Raw genomic sequence first — 18767 nt, forward strand, 5'->3', positions numbered from 1 at the left:
TTATATTATAATATAATTAATTATTTTATTATAATATTAAAAATATAATATTATATATTATAAATATTAATAAATATATTTTAAATATTTTAATAATTAATATTTTGATGAAAATGATATTAAAATATTTTATTAATATTAAATTCATAAAATAAAATTATTTTGAGTATTTATTTTTTGAAGTGAAAAGTTCGGAAAATGACTTACGGAAAATCAGACCGTAAGTCATTTTCTAGAAAACACAAAGGAAATTATGTTGACCAGGAAAATGAATTACGTTGACTAACCAGTTTTCCTCCAACTAAACACCAGAAAACATTTTTCGGAAAACGAATTACATGAAACAAACACGGGATTTCAGGAAAAACTAATTCCGTAATTCATTTTACGGTAAACAAACAAACCCTTATTGTAATTTCAAATATAATGAATACTATTGCAATCACTTAGGTATCATTAAGGACGGGCGTAAGATTTTATATTAGAATTGTGAACTTTTAAAATTTTAAGAATTGACAAACTTATAAAATTTCATGAGGGCGAAAACATATTTTTAATATAAATTACGTAAAAAAATCTAAAATATATGATAAATTTTAAATTTTCAGGGGGCGACTGCCCCTACCTGCCTCCCCCTAGGTCGATCTTTGGATATCACAATCATACAATAACGATTTCAAACAACGTTACCATTATATAAAGATCGCCATTTCTTGTAAAATGAGATAAAGTGCATGAATGGATTGAGAGGTGTCGTTGCGCTCCTAGAAATTTTATTTTCTTATTATATTTTAAATATTTTATTTATATTTTTATTAATTATCTTATTTTATATTTCCTAAAATTTATAATTCCGCATCCCTACATTTTTTAATATAAATTCTTTAAGTTTGTAGACCTTAAAAATTACTGAATCTGCCCCTGATGGAGTGGGTGAGCAAAGCATCACCTCAGCTCTACCCTGTGCGCCTCGAAGCTCGATCTCGTCCTGGTTAGGTTTCCTTTCACTTTCCAATGCCTTATATGTGTTTGATGTTATTCCTCGATGATTTCAATTTCACGCGCCAATGTTTATGTCGTCTGTCAAACTCAAACATTGGGTTTCGCTGCAGTAAGGCAGTGGTGCTTGAACGTTCACATTGTTTTAGTCCTTATATTATGCTCAAATTTGAGATTTAATACTTATTTTTAAATTGACATGATTCGGTCCTCTAATTTTATAATGTCAATTAATCCCTTCAGTTAACTATTTCGTTTCATAATGTTTTTGGGCTCCCGGTGTATGTTTTTTACATTGGTCTTCTTCTTGGTTTGTGGTTCTATGAGATTTCTTGATTGTTTACTTTCTCGATGCATGGTTTCTTTGTTCGTTTGTATATGACATTTTTGTTGGTTTAAATATTTGTGCCAGATGAAACTACAATTAAGGGGGATTTGTTTTTTCATTTGTCTGTTTTGGATATTATTCAGATTCTCCTCCTCTATATTTAGTGTTCGCGGATATCAAAATGTTTCGTCTCTATATGTCGATGCCTCAACTATTCACGCTCTTGCTAATTAACTTATCACTGGTCACTCACCGTTATATTTTTCTTATGATAGTCATGAATGTATTTCTCCGACATGTATATGACCAGACATTGTTGATGGTGCTTTATTTGACTAATAAATATATCACAATCCTACTTTCAAATAGAAAATAAAGATAGAGAGTTAAATTGTACTAAAATGGAATAGAATTACTAAATCTTAAATTGAAATATAATAGAGGAACCAAAGCCAGAATTTGCCGAAAGAAAAGCATGGGGATCTTCCCAAAAAAAATTCTCTGTTGAGCAATGAGAGGAACTGAACTGCCGACACAGGGACAAATTGGCAATTCTCTCATAATATCCCTCTAAACTTGCACCTTTCAATGACAGCAGTCCCATTGAAATTAGGCCGCGACACATTTTTTAATTCCTTTCAATTAATGGACCAGCCCAAACACATTAATGAGCAAATAACACTTTTTTTTTTTACTTTTATTAATATGAGAAGGTGGTGATATCAAAATGACAAAACCTAAATATAATCTTCGAAGTGTAAACAGTAAATCTGAATACATTAACTACTAATTGGTTTAAGAAGATGATGTTAAGTTTTTAAATAAGTTTTGGAGTTTAAATAATGTTATAGAATGAAAAATATTAGGTAACGAAGACCATCTTTATAATGGATTTTTTATATATATAATATGAATTAATCGATTAATATATCTAAAATGATTATACATAAAAATAAATAAATCTTAATACTTGAACGAGTGTAGGTAATTTTGTTTATTTCTACTACTTTTGGTAAAACTTTTGCAATTAACTAGAATTATGCATTCGCTTACGTTGAGGTAAACTTTATATTATATATATTATATTATATTATATTATATTATATTATATTATATTATATTAGGTAAGGCTGACAACTTACCGAAACATGAAGAGCCCGGACCCAATCCAATAGAGTAGAACTGATAAATTTGACCCGTATTCGATTATCCGAATCGATTTATTCGATTCGAGATTTGATATAGACCGGAACAATATGATCTAAAATTGATTCTTCAATGAATCAATTATAACAGTTTTGATCTATTTATCTCCATCAAAAGTTGTAATATATATATAGATTATGGTTATTGTTATATAGGGTGCATGTGGAGGGGAGAAATCTAATTACGAAATGAATGTTTGTCAACGATAAGCATAAAATAGAAGTAAAAATTAAAAATAGATCAAATATAGAACTGATGGTCACGTGTAATGTTGTTATTGAGACTAGTTTGTGAAGATCAATGTGGTTTGCATTTAAGGATAGACCGGGATGAGCCGTGGGAGTTATCCTTCTTTTAAATTTTAAAATTATTATATATTTTATTTTTATTAAAAATTTATTTTCGTTCTCCTAAAATTTTATAAGTTTGTCTATTCTTAAAATTTTAAGAATTTATCCTCTAATATAAAACCGTGAGTTCGTTTGTTGTCATGTGTGCTGTAATGTATATTAGGAGGCGAAAGCGAAGGCTCTTGCGAAAAAAGGATGGATTATGCATCTTGATTCTAGGTGGTGTAGCGTGGAGCGTCTTGCCTTGTGTTACATGGTTATGGGCTATTTGGCGCTGGTCCATTGAGTGATGGGGTATCACTGATGAGCAGTGTGCTGTGGGCGATGTAGTACGGGACTCACGGTAGAGTTGAGTATTCAATCGAATTGAGATGAGTCAAGTTAAAAAAATTGAAGTTAATTAAGTTGACAAGGTCTAGTTATAATTCAAATTTGATTTGACTTTTTTTTAAGTCAAATCGAGTTTATAAAATTGAGTCAAGTTGTTCGAGTTTTTATTTAAATTTAATTATAAATATTTATAATATTATGATATTATTTAATTTTAATTTAAATGTTTTTATATCCATATACAATACATAATTTTGAGTTACTTGAATATTATTCGAGTTATATTTTATAATTCGATTCGATTTTAATTTTTTTCAAATCAAGTTTGTGATTACATTTCAAAATTAAATTAAGTCGAATTAAATAAAAAATTAATTTTTTTCACTCGAGTCAAATTTTGTTACAAATCAAGTTATATTTGGCAATAACGACAGATGCCACAGTTTCAAGATGCCTCAAATCAAAAAACTTGTTAGTACAAGGTTTATGCCAAATTCAGAGTGTGGTTCCAATTATGCTTGCTGTTGGGGTTTGTCAAATTACATGTCATATTAATCTTATATTTCACCCTGCTTCAGTAGAGAAGCTGTTTTTTCTTCCTGTGTTGCAACCGCTACAGTCGAATCCATTATATTTTACTTTTAGATAACTTTTTCTTCATGATGTCGTGTGCTTTCCTCACATTGATAACGAAATGCTATTGGCAGATCTCTCAAATTCTTGACGATCTTAGAGCTGCAAAATTTGTCCCTGATGAATTTGAAGAAGAGGCCGGGAAGGTTGTTAGAGAATTGCTCCAGAGGGGAGCTGCTGCATCAGATTCAATGGAGTATGCTGAAATTAAAGTTCTTCAAACAGCAGCGTCCAAACTTCGTATTACATCTTTAATAGCCATCTTACTAGAGAAAAGATCTATTAAGAAGTTGCTGGAAAAAGTCTGCGACTCCGACCAGAAAAAGAAAAAGATCTTAATATATCTTTTGCATCTATTGAGGAAGTATGCGAATCAGATTATCGAAGTGCGAACAGACACACAATTGTTTGGAATGAAGGAGAATTCGGAAGTAACAACCCTAATACTAATTTTATGCATGCTCACTCCTTTAATGTGGAGTCTCGTATGGAGAATAAGCAGAATGATGCTCCTGATAATAAGTTAAGTATTGCTACTCTTCCTGAGGAGTTTAGATGCCCCATTTCTTCAAGACTGATGTACGATCCTGTTATCATCGCTTCTGGACGAACATTTGAAAGGATTTGGATCCAGAAGTGGCTCGATGATGGTAATGATACGTGCCCGAAAACGGGAGTGAAACTGACCCATCTGTCACTAACTCAAAGTGCTACCATGAAGGATATGATATCAAAATGGTGCATGAAGTATGGAATCACCATTCAGGACCCTAGTATGCAACCTAATTTGCTTCACTTGCTCGAAACTTCTTCCACTTCCATACCTAGTTTTGGCAGTTGTATAAATGGTTCGCGCCTTCCATTGGACATCAGCAATATATCACTTGGTTCTTTAGATGCTAGCTATATTTCGGATGGATCACGTTACAAGAACGGACATGGCTCAAGTTTGGCACCAGAGCAGAACAATGATGATCTTTGCCGAGATCATTCTTCGGGACGTGCAAGTAAGATGGATTTGGAGTCTCTATCCAACCTTGCCGATCTTGATTGGGAATCACAATATAAGATGGTTGAAGTTATGAAAAATAATTTGGAATCCGATGATCTAGCTTGTTTTTCAACGTCATCCGAGAATTTCATCGAGCCTCTAATCAAATTTTTGAGCAGCGGTCATGATTTACATGATATAAGAGCATCAAAAGCTGGATTTCAGTTGTTATCAACATTTCTTAACCAATACAGGTAAATATGCTAACGACTCCTTAAGAGTTACCGACTACAATGAGCAACAATCACGATCCGACAATGTTGCAACTGGAGATGCTAACAACTACGCCAGAGACAAGAAGTCTCACAAGGAATTGTTTGGAGTGAAATTTCCATTATTCTCAAAGAAGAAATGAAACAAGGACTCTTTCTGCTCTCGATTAACATTGGGGTCGACAAATATTCGACCCGGTAACACTCTTTCCCTTTGCCCGGGTGGCTTCTAGGGCCTACAATCTATGTTAGAGAAGGAACCAAAGTTATCGTCGATGTTACAAACCATGCAAAATATAACATTTGTAAGATAAATTGAGTACAGAAAAAGAGCCGATTAGGACTCGCAAGTAAAAATGATAAAGTGGAGGAGATGATGATGTTGCACTGCGGTAGTCTACGGTCCTAGAAGAAAAATTGTATGGCGTAATCGCAAAAACGAACGATTCCAAGATTAACACAATACTCTCTTATTCATATATACGTTCTTATTGCCAATCAACATAAACAAAAGCAATAGAGGTCAATTACATATACGCTAATGATTGTAAGATTAAAAAATTTAAAAATATTAAAAAACTCATAATATATTTTTGGAAGTTATATTTTCTTATCAAAAAATATTATAGTTTTAAATGCTTTTAAAAATAATCTCAAAACTTAAAATGAAAAAAAAATCCTTAAAATTAGAAAATTCTGAAAAAGAGGCTCAAGTTTCTTTTTATACTTTTCTATTTTTTATTTTAAGTAATTTTTTTTTACAATTTTATGGTTTTTATTTTTTAAAAAAGTTAAGTAAAATTATATTTTCAAAAAACATTATAATTTGATAAAATTAATTATGCTTTTTTTTAAAAAAAAATTGTGAAAATTTTAAATATTATCTACAAAAATTTTAGGGTAAACTACGCCAATGGTCACTCATTTTTGTGGTAGTGTTCGTTTTCACCACTAATGTTTAAAAAGTCATAAATCGGTCACTAACGTTATCGTTTGCTACAAAATGATCACTTGACGTTAACAGCCGTTAGTAGACGTAATGGAAATCACACTTGGACCGTTATATGCTAAGTTGGATCGTTGATCGCCACAGCTGAACCATTTTGATCAGTTCTTCTTCTTCTTCTTCCTCAACCTCACCCCATCTTCTTCCTCAACCTAACCAAGAATGCTATCCAAGGTAGCAGAGTTTGGAGTTAAAGGCTGCTGCAATATTTGTCTAAACAAGGCAATAGCCTCCAACCCCTTCCCATTTTTGGTCAATCCCGTTTTCATCGTACCCCACAAAACCACATTCCTTTCACTAGCCTCTTCAAATAATTTCATTCCAAAATCAACCAAACCACATTTCAAAATTCAAGTACATATCCATAATGGAAGTCAGCAAGTAAACATTGGAACAAACGTTGAGCCTGTAACCGAAAATGACGGAGCTGTTGAACCCATAGAGAACGATACACACCAAGAGTTTAGGCCTCTCGCTTTTTCGATATATTTTCATATTTCTTAGATCTAAACAGTAATCGATAACTACCACAAAAAAGAAAAGAGTTCATGCAAAAACACTTCGTAAAAAGTCTTACAACTTCATATTGCTGGTGCAAATTATCTGTCCGCAAAAAATGCACGTCACTGCTCAACAGAAACACAGTATTAGGATTCACACCAAGAGATGAAATTCAACAGAAATAAAACAAAAGTTGATTCCTCGGTTTTAAAAGATATCTACTTTAGTCTTAGATCACACTTAAGAATCAAATTTACATGTATAACACAAGAAACAAACTGAAGTTAATTTATTTAAAACTTGCTTAAATCTGGAGAAAACAGATCCAGACAATCAGCTTCAACTCTGAAATACTTGAGGATTCAATAATGCCAAGGATAAACGAAAAGGACTTAAATAATGAACATGCTTGAATACTGACCTGTCCTCCATCCAAGCGACACTGTACAAATCTCCCAAGCAGGTGTCATATTCTGGGGGAGGACTTGGGTAGTCCGGGACAATAGGTTCCCCAACTACTCTCCTCAGCATTCGATGCTGTAGTGGCATAGATATTCAAACCCTCAGGAAGGAGACCTCAAAGATACTTCCTGACTCACAAGCTTCTAAGTAGAATACCTACAAAGTTACATGTACACATGAAAATTAAGCACGGCAAAAAAGCAATAAGAAATCGAATGTGGTGAGCCTGGAACAAACCTTTGGTTGATTGCGGAGAACCCAGATGGATATAGGCGTCGGTGAGCCTGGAACCGAAAACGACGGAGCCCTTGAACCCATACAGGACGATACACGCGTGGATTTGTTGGGTGAGAGATGGAGTTTTGGTGAGAGGGAAAAGAAGTTGGGGTTGGAGGCATTCTTGGTTAGACAAATGTTGGGTGAGAGATGTTTTACGCCTTGTTTAGACAAATGCTGCAGCAGCCTTTAACTACAAACTCAGCTACCTTGGATAGCATTTTTGGTTAGGTTGAGGAAGATGTAGGTGGGGTTGAAGAAGAAGAAGAGCCGGTCAAAATGGATTAGAACTCAACAAATAATGATACAGTTGTGATTTCCGTTACGTCGAGCTACCATTTTATAACAAACGATAACGTTAGTGACCGATTTGTGATTTTTTAAACATAAATGGTTAAAACGAACATTACCCCAAACATGAGCAACCATTGGCGTAGTTTACCCAAAGTTTTTTTTTAGTTTTTATTATATTTTAAAATATATTATAAATGATAATAATTTATTAGGCATATCATATTTTCCAACAGAAAAATATGAGAGACTAAGGTAGTAATAAGTAAAAATAAAGAGATTAAATAATAAACAAATTAAAGTGAATATTTTAGTATAGTATATGAAAGTTTCATATATTAAGCGTTTTGTTTTCTTCGTTTAATATTGTAAATTGTGTAAAAATTGTGTAAAAGAAAGAAACATAGAGCTAATTTCCTCGTATTCTTTCTTCTCCGTGGTGTTAGCTTCCATCGTCTCTAACCTGCGCCCCCATGAGGTACGCCTTTATCTTTCACTCCAGTTTCTTCCCGTTTCACAGCTTCGCATCAATGCTAAAATCCTAATCAGAAACTGGAATAACTTTCTCGTTTGTTTTCTGCTTTCAAATTGATTTATTTTGTTAATTTATTAACTATTTTGGGTGTTTTTCTTATTATTTATAGCAGGGAGTGTTAGGGTATTGGTTGATCTATTATCTGATCATTTGATTTGCTACGAGAGATCCGTTGAAGGAAGTAAAATCTAGGGTTAGGGATCTATCGGATTCCATTTAATGGGTAAACATGACGGGTCTAACCCTCAGCTGGCATATTCCGGAGTTGGGAATAATTTTGTTTCAGTCAACCTAAACAAGTCCTATGGCCAACAATCATCTAAACATCACTACCCTTCACATTATTCAGGTTCTTATGGGTCGAACAGGGGTCGGACCGCTGCTGGTGGCAGAGGAGGGGGAGGAATGGTGGTTCTTTCGCGACCTCGTAGTTCCCAAAAGGCTGGGCCCAAGTTATCTGTTCCACCCCCCTTGAATTTACCATCCATGAGGAAGGAACATGAAAGATTTGATTCGCTGGGGCCTAGTGGCATACCTGCCGGTGGAGGGATTTCTGGGAATGGGCCAAGACCTACATCATCGGGGATGGGATGGACAAAGTCTGTTATAGTCGCTTTGCAGGAGAAAGAAGGGTGGCATGGCAATCATGTGAATGCTGGGGTTGATCAGGGTTCGAATATCGATGATGGCATGAGTAGGGGAAATTGTGGTGTTTCTGTATCACCTTCGGCTAGGCCAGGTTTCGCAGGGCCAAATATCTCAGTGTCTGCTTCAACTCAAGGCTTTCCGCCTCTGGATAAAGCTACAGTGTTGCGGGGAGAGGATTTTCCTTCATTGAAGGCAGCCTTGCCTATTGTTTCAGGGACTGAAAAGAAACACAAGGATGGTCTGAGTCAGAAACAGAAGCCATTGGCAAGGGAGCTGTCTAATGAGCAAAGAGATGGTTCTTCGGTTATTGATATGCGTCATCAACTGCATTCGGGAAGAATTGCTGCTGACAATGGCTTGAGTGAGAAGGGTAGTGAAGGACATGGTGTAATTGGTTCTCGTTTATTAGAGCAAGGCAAGAAGCCTGATGATTATTTTCCGGGTCCACTTCCACTGGTTCACTTGAATCCAAGATCTGACTGGGCTGACGATGAGCGTGATACAGGTCAGGGTTTTACAGATAGGGGAAGGGATCATGGATATTCAAAAAATGAAGTCTACTGGGATAGAGATATCGATATTCCAAGGGCTGGGGTGCTGCCACACAGGCCAGCACATAGTCCTTTTGACAAGTGGGGACAGCATGATAATGAAACCAGACGAACTCCTTCCTCCGAAGTCTCTAAATTGGACCCTTATAGCAGAAATAGAAAAGTACCAAGCAGAGAAGGGCGTGAAGGAAATTCATGGAGAGTTTCTTCCCCTCTTCGTAAAGAGAGAATTGGTTCTCAGGAAATTGCAAGTGACAAAAATACTTTTGGATCAATGTCTTCAAGTGGGAACAAAGAAAAGGAGAATAAATATATTTCGTCGCCGTCAAGGGACAATGATAGGGATGATATTGGAAAGAGGGATGTCGGTTATGGAAATGTAAAAAAACAAGCTTGGATCAACACAACTGAAAGGAATTTAAGGGATCATTATGACAATGAACAGTACAATAGATACAAAGGCGATGCTTTCTATAATAATTCCTTATCAAAATCTTCTTCTTATGGTGGTAAAAGATTTCCTGCTAATGACACTGGACTAAATCTTGGTATGGCAAAACGTCCTTTGTCCAAGAATGAAAAACCTTATTTAGAAGACCCTTTCTTGAAGGACTTTGGGGCTACTGGATTTGATGGACGGGACCCATTTGCCGGCAATCTTGTTGGGGTCATAAAGAGAAAGAAAGATGTGCGCAAACAAACTGATTTTCTTGACCCTGTCAGAGAATCATTTGAGGCTGAACTCCAGAGAGTGCAGAATATGCAGGAGCAGGAGCGGCAGCGAATTGTTGAAGAACAAGAAAGAGTTTTGGAGCAAGCTCGTAGAGAAGAAGAGGATAGACTGCAGTTGGCAAGGGAACACGAGGAGCAGCAGAGGAAGTTAGAAGAAGAAGCTAGGGAAGCTGCATGGAGAGCTGAACAAGAGCAGTTGGAAGCCTTACAAAGGGAAGAAGAACAGAGGATTGCCAGAGAAGAAGAAAAACACAGGATTCTTATGGAGGAGAAAAGGCGGAAACAGTCTGCTAAACAAAAACTCTTAGAGTTGGAGGAAAAGATTGCCAAGAGGCAGGCTGACACATCTAAGAGTGGTGGTAATATATCTGCTGGAGCAGATGAGAAAATTGCAGGTATGGAAAAAGAAAGAGACGCATCAAAAGCAACGGATGTGAGTGATTGGGAAGATGCTGAAAGGATGGTCGAAAGAATAACAACTTCAGCATCTTCAGAATCTTCTGGTCTAAATAGATCCTTTGAAATGACTTCTCGGCCTCTCTTCTCCAGTGCTTCGGAATTTTCAGATAGAGCTAAGCCCTTTCATTCATGGAGGAGAGATGTATTTGAAAATGGAAACAGCTCTGCTTTCACTGGTCAAGAGACAGAAAACGGTAACCGTAGCCCCAGGCGAGATGGGTCTATTGGTGGTAGACCTTTTCCAAGGAAAGAATTTTATGGAGCACCCCCATACATGTCTTCTAGGCCTTACTATAAACCAAGGGTTCTGGAGTCCCACATGGATGATTTTGGTCAGCCAAAGGTTCTTCAGAGTTTGAATGTTTCTGCTGATGGTGACTGCCATGGCAGAAGTACTGCGATTGAATCTGGATATCATGACAATCTAACTGAGAATTATGGTGATGTGACACGGGGGCAGCATTGTCGTGGTATTATTTATCCTCCTAACCCTGAAAGATTCTATAACAATCCTGAAGTTGATGGGCTTTCTTCCTTTGGGAGGTCACGATATTCTGTGAGGCAGCCTCGTGTATGGCCTCCTCCATCTATGTCTTCAATGCAGAAAACCTCGTATAGAGGTGAGAATGCGTGTCCTGGTCCCTCAACATTCCAAGAAAATGAGGGACAATCTACTCATGCAAGAAGTGGATTTGGCTTGGAGGGAGTTTATGATAGTGGTCGTCAAGATGATCTTGGACAGCATAAAATTATAGTTCGTCAAACTGATAATACCAATAATGAAGCCCAGAAAGTGGGTGACTCTCAGTCATCCCTATCTGTTTCAAGCCCCCCAGATTCCCCAATACATCTTTCTCATGATGAGTTGGATGAGTTTGGAGATTCTATTGTATTATCGGTTGAGGAGGGTAAAGAGGCTGGGTTGTCAGTGCAGGGGATTGAACCCTTTACTGTTGAAGCTGGGAAAGAGAATGTTCAGATTGCATCAAGTTCTATTTCAGCTGGTGAAGATGACGAATGGCCTATTGATAATAAACAGTTGCAGGTGCAAGAAGAATATGATGAGGATGAAGATGGATACCAGGAAGAAGATGATGGCAATGTTGACCTGACGCAAGAGTTCAATGAAATGCATCTAGAGGATAAGCAGTCTCCTGACATGATGGACAACTTGGTGTTAGGCTTTAATGAGGGGGTTGAGGTGGGCATCCCAAATGACGAGTTCAATGAAAGTTCGAGGAAGGAGGACTCTGCATATGCAATATCACAGATTTCTGTTGGCACTGTAGAAGAGAAGATATCTTTTGATGGGATAAATGGTGGTAGAAAACCCCTTCAGTCCATGGATTCATCTTTCCAAGGGAGTTTAGATAATTCTAGAATTTTCCAGGAAACTAAGAAGCCAATGCAGGATCTTGTTATTCAACCTACTGCTGATCCTAAATCATGTGAGGTAATGGATAATGTGGATGCTACTGGTAGCTCCAATGAGTTGGCTGAGCATACTCTCCCCTATTCTGTCGTAACTGCTTCCCATTCATCTTCTGGTCTGAGTGGCACACCTAATGCTTCTATTCCTACTAATAAGGATGAAGTACCTGTAAAACTCCAATTTGGGCTGTTTTCAGGCCCTAATTTAATACCTTCCCCAGTTCCTTCCCTAAAGATTGGTTCAATGCCTCTTAATTTGCATCCTCAGGTTCGAGTTCGACAATCCTCCAACCAAATGCACCCATCACAGTCTCCTCTCTTTCAATTTGGTCAGTTAAGATATACATCTCCTATTTCCCAGGGTATGCTGCCGTTGGCTCCACAATCTCCGTCTTTTGTCCACCCAAATGTTTCAGCTAACTTGCCCCTCAACCAGAACCCTGGAATCCCTTTTCAGCAGTCAAATCAAGATACTTCTGTGCATAACCTAATAAAAAATGAAGTTTCATCTCTTCTGGAAAATCAGTCAGGTCTTCCAAAGTCTTGGGATTTATCACATGGGAATGCGATGAAAGAGGAAAGTTCCCTACCAGCCAGAGAAAGCAGAGAGAATGTTGTGACAAAACATGGTCATGTAGGGATATTAAATATTGGTGAGAATACAACTCGGTCAGACTCAAGTTTCCTTTCAGAATATCAGGGGCACCAGAATTCAGTTTGCAGGGACTCCAAACCCTTGTCTGCTAAACAGGCTGGCGGTGACATTCAAACTGTTCTGGCATCATCCCAGTCAGCTCCAAAAGATAAAAATTTAAGTGGAATAAGAGGTCGAACTTATAATAGGGGGAAAAAGTATGCCTTTACAGTTAAAGGTCCAAGATCTGCTTTTCCATCTTCTGAGGCATCTCGCCAAGAGTCTGCTGGATATCAAAGAAGGGCTCGCCGTCCTCGGTCGGAGTTTAAAATTAAGGAAAATTCTGATAAGAAACAGTCTTCTAGAATGGTTTCTTTAAACCAAGTTAATCAAGTTGAGCTGGCTGAGAAGTCAAGTGCCAATGGGAGTTCTAGATTTTCTACAAGAGAAGGGATGAGGAAAGTCATTGTGAATAAGTCGAAGCAGACAGTTGAATCAGAATATTCTACTTCAGTTCTGGGCAGTTACCTGGAGATAAATTTTGGGAACAGGAATGAAAAGGGGTTGGGAAAAGAATCATTGATGAGGAGTTTGAATGTTCCACACTCTGAAGAAAGTAATCTTAAGAGGGACATTGAAAAGGATGTAGATCCTCCTTTGGAAAGTGGCATTGTGCGCATATTTGAGCAACCTGGAATAGAAGCAGCCAGTGATGGAGATGACTTCATTGAGGTCAGATCAAAGAGGCAAATGCTGAATGACAGGCGTGAGAAGAGAGAAAAAGAAATCAAAGCAAAGTCTCGGATCACAAAGGTTGTAATGCACTTTGAACTAAAACCTTATTCATGACTTTACAGTCAGATGTTCCCTTTCTTTTTGCTGGTTCATTGCAATAGGACCATGTTTTACCATCATATTTTTATTTTATTGGACAGATGCCAAGGAAACCTCGTTCAATTCCACAAAGGTCCACTGTCTCAGCATGCTCCAATAGAACTGCTTCAACCAGTGGCGAAGAAACGAAAAATGTCCGCTCTGACTTTGTCGCCACTGTGGGACGTAATCTGTCAAATAATGAACCAGCAACAGGATTCGTTGCAACCACAGTATCCCAACCCTTGGCTCCAATTGGCACTCCTGCCACTAAAATTGATACACAGGCCGATATAAGAATGCAGGCACTGAAGTATATACCTATCTTGAAATGGTGATGTAGATATAAAAACTATGCATGCAAAGTGCTAAATCTGATGATTTTCTACAGGTCACTCCAGACAAGCTCCCTTCCAGCCATCTCTGGTTGTGGACCCAACCTAGGAGCAGGCTTAATGTTTGGGAGCGATAATAAGGTTCTTGATAATGTTCAGACATCTCTGGGTTTGTGGGGTAATTCATGCACCAATCAGCAGGTACGGTTACAGTTATTGACATGTTAGTTTCTGTAGGAGTTTAGAGTCCCTCTGTTTCCAGATCTCTAGACTCTTTGGATTCAGATTATTTCTCAATTTTGTCTTTTTTGCATCTTCTCACCAGTTTTCATGGGATCTCTATTCTCTTGTTTTATATTCCGACTGATCTGACCTGCATAGCTCCCATGGTCTATGTTATTTTTATCATTACTTTGGAATCAAATTGATTTTACATGCATGCCTTCCTATTATTTTTGGTTGCTTTCTTCTCAACTTCTCTTCAACATCCTTAACTTAGGATTGGAGGAGTTCTGCAATTGTGGTGCCCTAATTTATAATTTTATGCATGTCTCTTGTGATCATCTCCATTCTAGATTGCGAATTATTCAACTTAACATTATGAAACATGATTGAACTGTCATTTATTTTCTCGCTTGTCAGTCTGATTATTTATTTATTGATGTCTTTAGTATGGGTTTATCCTGAATTATTTTGCTTGTAGATGCTGCTATTCTTTCTTTAGTTTTTTGGATGGTAAATCTGAGAAATTCTAAAATGAATTTGGCTGCAACATGTAGGTACTGACACAGGTCCAACATGATGATGCATTGAAGCCTTCTCAAGTTAATACTTGTGCATCTTTTGGAGATCACACTAGCCCCATTACTGATCCTAGCATGTTATCGAAGGGCAAGTCATCTCCTGCTGCAAATCCACTAAATAATTTGCTTGCTGGGGAGAAAATACAATTTGGTTGGTGTATTCTTTTTTTCTGATATTATATAGTTTTTTAGAATTATTGATATGGTCTAAATTGTATGTCATTTATACAGGAGCAGTTACATCTCTGACAGTTCTCCCTTCTGGTGTTCGTGTCGTTTCACACGGTATTGGCCCTCCAGGTCCATCTCGATCAGAAATTCAAATGTCCCACCATGTTTGTGAAGCCGAGAATGATTGTAGCTTTTTCTTTGAGAAAAAGAACTCAAATGAATCTTGTGTTCATTTGGAAGATTGTGGAGCTGAAGCCGAAACAGCTGCTTCTGCTGCTTTTGCAGCCATTACTAGTGATGAGATTGTTGGGAAAGTTACGAGTACCTGCACTGTTTCTGCTTCAGATGATAGAGGTTTTGGAGGTGCAGCCATTGATGTTATCAGTGCAGGTGATTAATTATAATAGTCTGCAGTCACAGGAGCCATGTATGTTTTTGCTTGTGCTGATGTTAATAACTGTGTTGGATTTTTTTCTTTGCAGGTGGTGGTAGTCAGCAATTAGCAAGTCAATCCAAGGCAGGAGAGTCTCTCAGTGTTTCTCTTCCTGCAGATCTTTCTGTTGAGAATCCTCCAATATCTTTTTGGCCACCTTTAACTAGTCCACAGAATTCAAGCCAGATGATTTCTCATATTCCTGGAGGCCATCCTTCACAAGTCCCCTTCTATGAGATGAACCCCATGATTGGGGGTCCAATCTTTGGCTTTGGGCCACACGAGGAATCTTCATCTAGTCAATTGCAGTCCCAGAAGAGTAGCTCTCCGGCTTCAGGTCCCCTAGGGACCTGGCACCAATGTCCTTCTGGAGTAGATTCCTTCTATGGTCCTGCAACAGGATTCACTGGCCATTTTATCCCCCCACCTGTAGGTATCCCTGGGATTCAAGGCCCACCCCATATGTTTGTGTATAACCATTTTGCTCCTGTTGGACAGTTTGGACTAAGTTTCATGGGTGCAACCTACATCCCATCTGGCAAGCAGCCAGACTGGAAGCACGAGCCTGCTTCTTCTGCAATTGGTGAAGGGGATGTGAATAATTCGAACATGGCATCATCACAACATAATTCTTCTAACATGCCTACACAAATCCAGCATCCTGCCCCTGGCCATGGGTCGCCTCTTCTGCACATGGCTTCTCCACTTGCTATGTTTGATGTTTCTCATTTCCAGGTAAAATCACCAAACCTCAAGCTATTAAACTGGCTTCATGAATGCTTAACGGGTGCAATTTTTTTGGGAGGCTAACCCCCCCTTTTTTTCCCCTCAAATTAATTTGTGTTCCCTGCTCAGAAGTGAGTTGCTGATAAGGGATGTTATGGTAGTAATCAATGCTTTTGAACTGAATTTTATTTAATTGGTGTATTTTTAATGCTGGATGATGAGAAATGTCGTAGTTTTTTTCTTTGGCATGTTTTGTTGACGGTTTACGACTCTATTTCCCAACTTCTTCTCTGACCTGGATAATGCACACCACAACTTTTTCTTCAGTCGACTACAGACATGCCAGTCCAAGGTATTTGGTCTCACATTCCTACTTCACCTCTGCAGGCTGTTCCATCATCATTTCCATTGCAGCAACAGGCGGTTGTACTACCTTCTGGGTTCAGACAGGGCCCTCCTGTTGACATGTCATTGGCTAGCGATAGATTCCTAGGGACCCAAACATCAGCACCCTCTGACGCTATTCTGAAATTTCCTGTGACGACAGGAGCAACCGTCACCCAGTTGCCTGATGAACTAGGGTTGGTGGAACCATCTAGCTCCACCATTGCTACCACTTCCGCACAACACGTTTCTAAGAGCTTGTCCCTCACCGAAGTTGCAGATACTGATAGCCAAAATGGTGGTGGTATTAGAAGTAATTGCCAGACTACGATCTCTGCTGTCAAGGCTCCATCTTCCCAGCGAAAGAACATCTCAGCTTCCCAGAATTATTGTAATTCATCTGGGTACGGTCATCAGAGAGGAAGTGGAGTTTCACCAAAGAATGGCTCGGGTGAATGGAGCCATCGAAGAATGGGGTTCCAAGGAAGAAACCAATCCATTGGCGGAGACAAGCACGGCAAGGTAAAGCAGATTTATGTGGCTAAACAAACCAGTAAAGGGACATCAACATGATGATGGGAAAATAAGCAAAAGAAGCTTATCGAAATAAAGTCGAAAAAGGTTGAAGGAGTGGAGCATTTGGTAAATGCTCGGTTTTGGAATTTTACCAGTAGGAGCCAAGCTATAAAATTGCTAAGTTGGTTTCCCAGATGAATATTTGCTATACTGGTTAATAAGTAGCAGTTTTGATTTCTAGCTAGGAAGAGATTTGGGGATTTATTTGATGTGCCTAGTAGACGCTTACCTTTTGTTTCTGTGAAGGAGCCTTCATTTGTTAATCATATTTCAGAGAGTTCCATCAAATTTTATATGAAACATCACTTGTGATGGTGTAGAGCCACACCAGAATAATCCAACAAATTGAATTTTAAACCTTTTGCCGAGCACGAAGGATTGTTGTTATCTTTTGGGGTTTAGGGTTCAAGTGTTATATTTAAGGGTATTTAATTGAGAGTCAAACAAATATTATCTTTATTCGCTGCATACTAGTAAAAAAATATTTTGCTGAGCAAGAAGTGTTCCAACTTAATGTTCAATAAAAGTTTCAATAGAAGTTTAGTAAATTATTATCCCTGCAAGTCATCTAACTATTAGTATGCTTTTGTTTTGGTCCTTGTACTATAAAACTTTCAATTTTATAACTAATGGTTTTAGTTAGTTTTGTTTTGGTCACATTTCGTTAAGTTATTAATGAAATTGTTGATGTCACCATTTTAATTGGTATAATAATATATTTCATCCTCAGTTCGTCAATTTGTTTTTAACTTAATCTAATCATCCATATTTATAAGTTTTTATCAATTTTGCCTTCATTTTACTTTCACCCAGTTTCTCAATCTCTTCGTCTTCCTTTCAATCTGTTTAAATTCTTCAACTAATTTTCTTTTAATGTGAAAGCATTTTGGTGATTCCATTAGGCTTAATATATGTGACTTTTTGCAAATATTATACCTGATATGTTCCAAATTTTCCTAACAGTCGAAAAGTGTCGTGATCGGCAAGTGCTAATTGTCGGAACCGTCTTTCGGTTGGGTCCGAAATTGGGCTTCGACTTGAATGAATTGGGTTAGAGTCGCCACCGACCAGTTTAAAACGAATTTAGGTGGGTCGGACACCATCTTACCTGATATGCGTTGTACCAGAAACTTGTCGGGATCGAGAGTCGGTTACGGTCAAGGAAGGATTATTACCCTTGAACCGGCCTTTCGCTACAATTAATTTTCCGGTTGTCTTAATTGCGAAAATTAGAAATTTAAATTAAAATTTGAAATATTCGATTCGAATTATTACCTTTGATTGATTGAAATTACCACTGAAAATGCCAAAAAAATGTTAGATGATAAAATAAAAATATATACGAGGGAAAAAATTCTAAGATAAAATAAGTAGCATAGATAATTATTTAGTAAAAAAATAAAATAAACAAAAAAAAATAAAGAAATAAAGAAAATAAAATGAATAAAGTAAAAAAAAAAAGGTAAAAGGGTTAGTTAAGAAAAATAAGAATAAGAATAAGAATAAACTAGAAATAAAATAAAATAAAATAAAGTAAATATTTAAACTTAAACTGTGAAAGGAAAAAAATAATAAATAAAACAGAAATGACTAAATTAAAATAAAAGTAAAATAGAGAGTCCAAAGAAAAAACAAATGCAACTAGTGACCAAATTGAAAGAAATAAAAGCATAACTCCATAGCTACAAATGTGGAACTCTATAATGACTAGTGTCATAATTAAACCAAAAAATCTATGAAACTAAAACAAACCCTTATTTCACGCGTGAATTCTGGATTTCAATTGTGCTTTCTCCTCCTCTTTTGTATTCTTCACTGCGGCGTATCTCCA

General features: G+C 37.2%; 1 protein-coding gene and 1 pseudogene across 2 annotated transcripts; both read left to right on the top strand.

Annotated features, from left to right (window-relative positions):
• Positions 1-3668: 3668 nt before the first annotated feature.
• Positions 3669-5095, top strand: LOC120176511 (annotated as a pseudogene).
• A 2928-nt stretch (positions 5096-8023) lies between these two features.
• LOC120171690 lies at positions 8024-17140 on the top strand. Of its 2 annotated transcripts, none has more exons than XM_039179437.1 (8): positions 8024-8123; positions 8293-13448; positions 13571-13821; positions 13900-14044; positions 14623-14797; positions 14878-15207; positions 15300-15985; positions 16364-17140. In XM_039179437.1, the coding sequence occupies exons 2-8, from the start codon at positions 8400-8402 to the stop codon at positions 16931-16933; spliced, it is 7206 nt and encodes a 2401-aa protein (XP_039035368.1). In that variant the 5' UTR covers positions 8024-8123; positions 8293-8399; the 3' UTR covers positions 16934-17140. The 2 variants fall into 2 exon arrangements, with proteins under 2 accessions (XP_039035368.1, XP_039035307.1); XM_039179376.1 differs by having other exon boundaries at positions 8025-8123; positions 16304-17140.
• The last annotated feature ends 1627 nt before the right edge of the window (positions 17141-18767 follow it).

Source organism: Hibiscus syriacus, unplaced genomic scaffold, assembly GCF_006381635.1.
Source record: "Hibiscus syriacus cultivar Baekdansim isolate YM2019G1 unplaced genomic scaffold, ASM638163v2 tig00000329_pilon, whole genome shotgun sequence".
Classification (NCBI taxonomy): Eukaryota; Viridiplantae; Streptophyta; class Magnoliopsida; order Malvales; family Malvaceae; genus Hibiscus; species Hibiscus syriacus.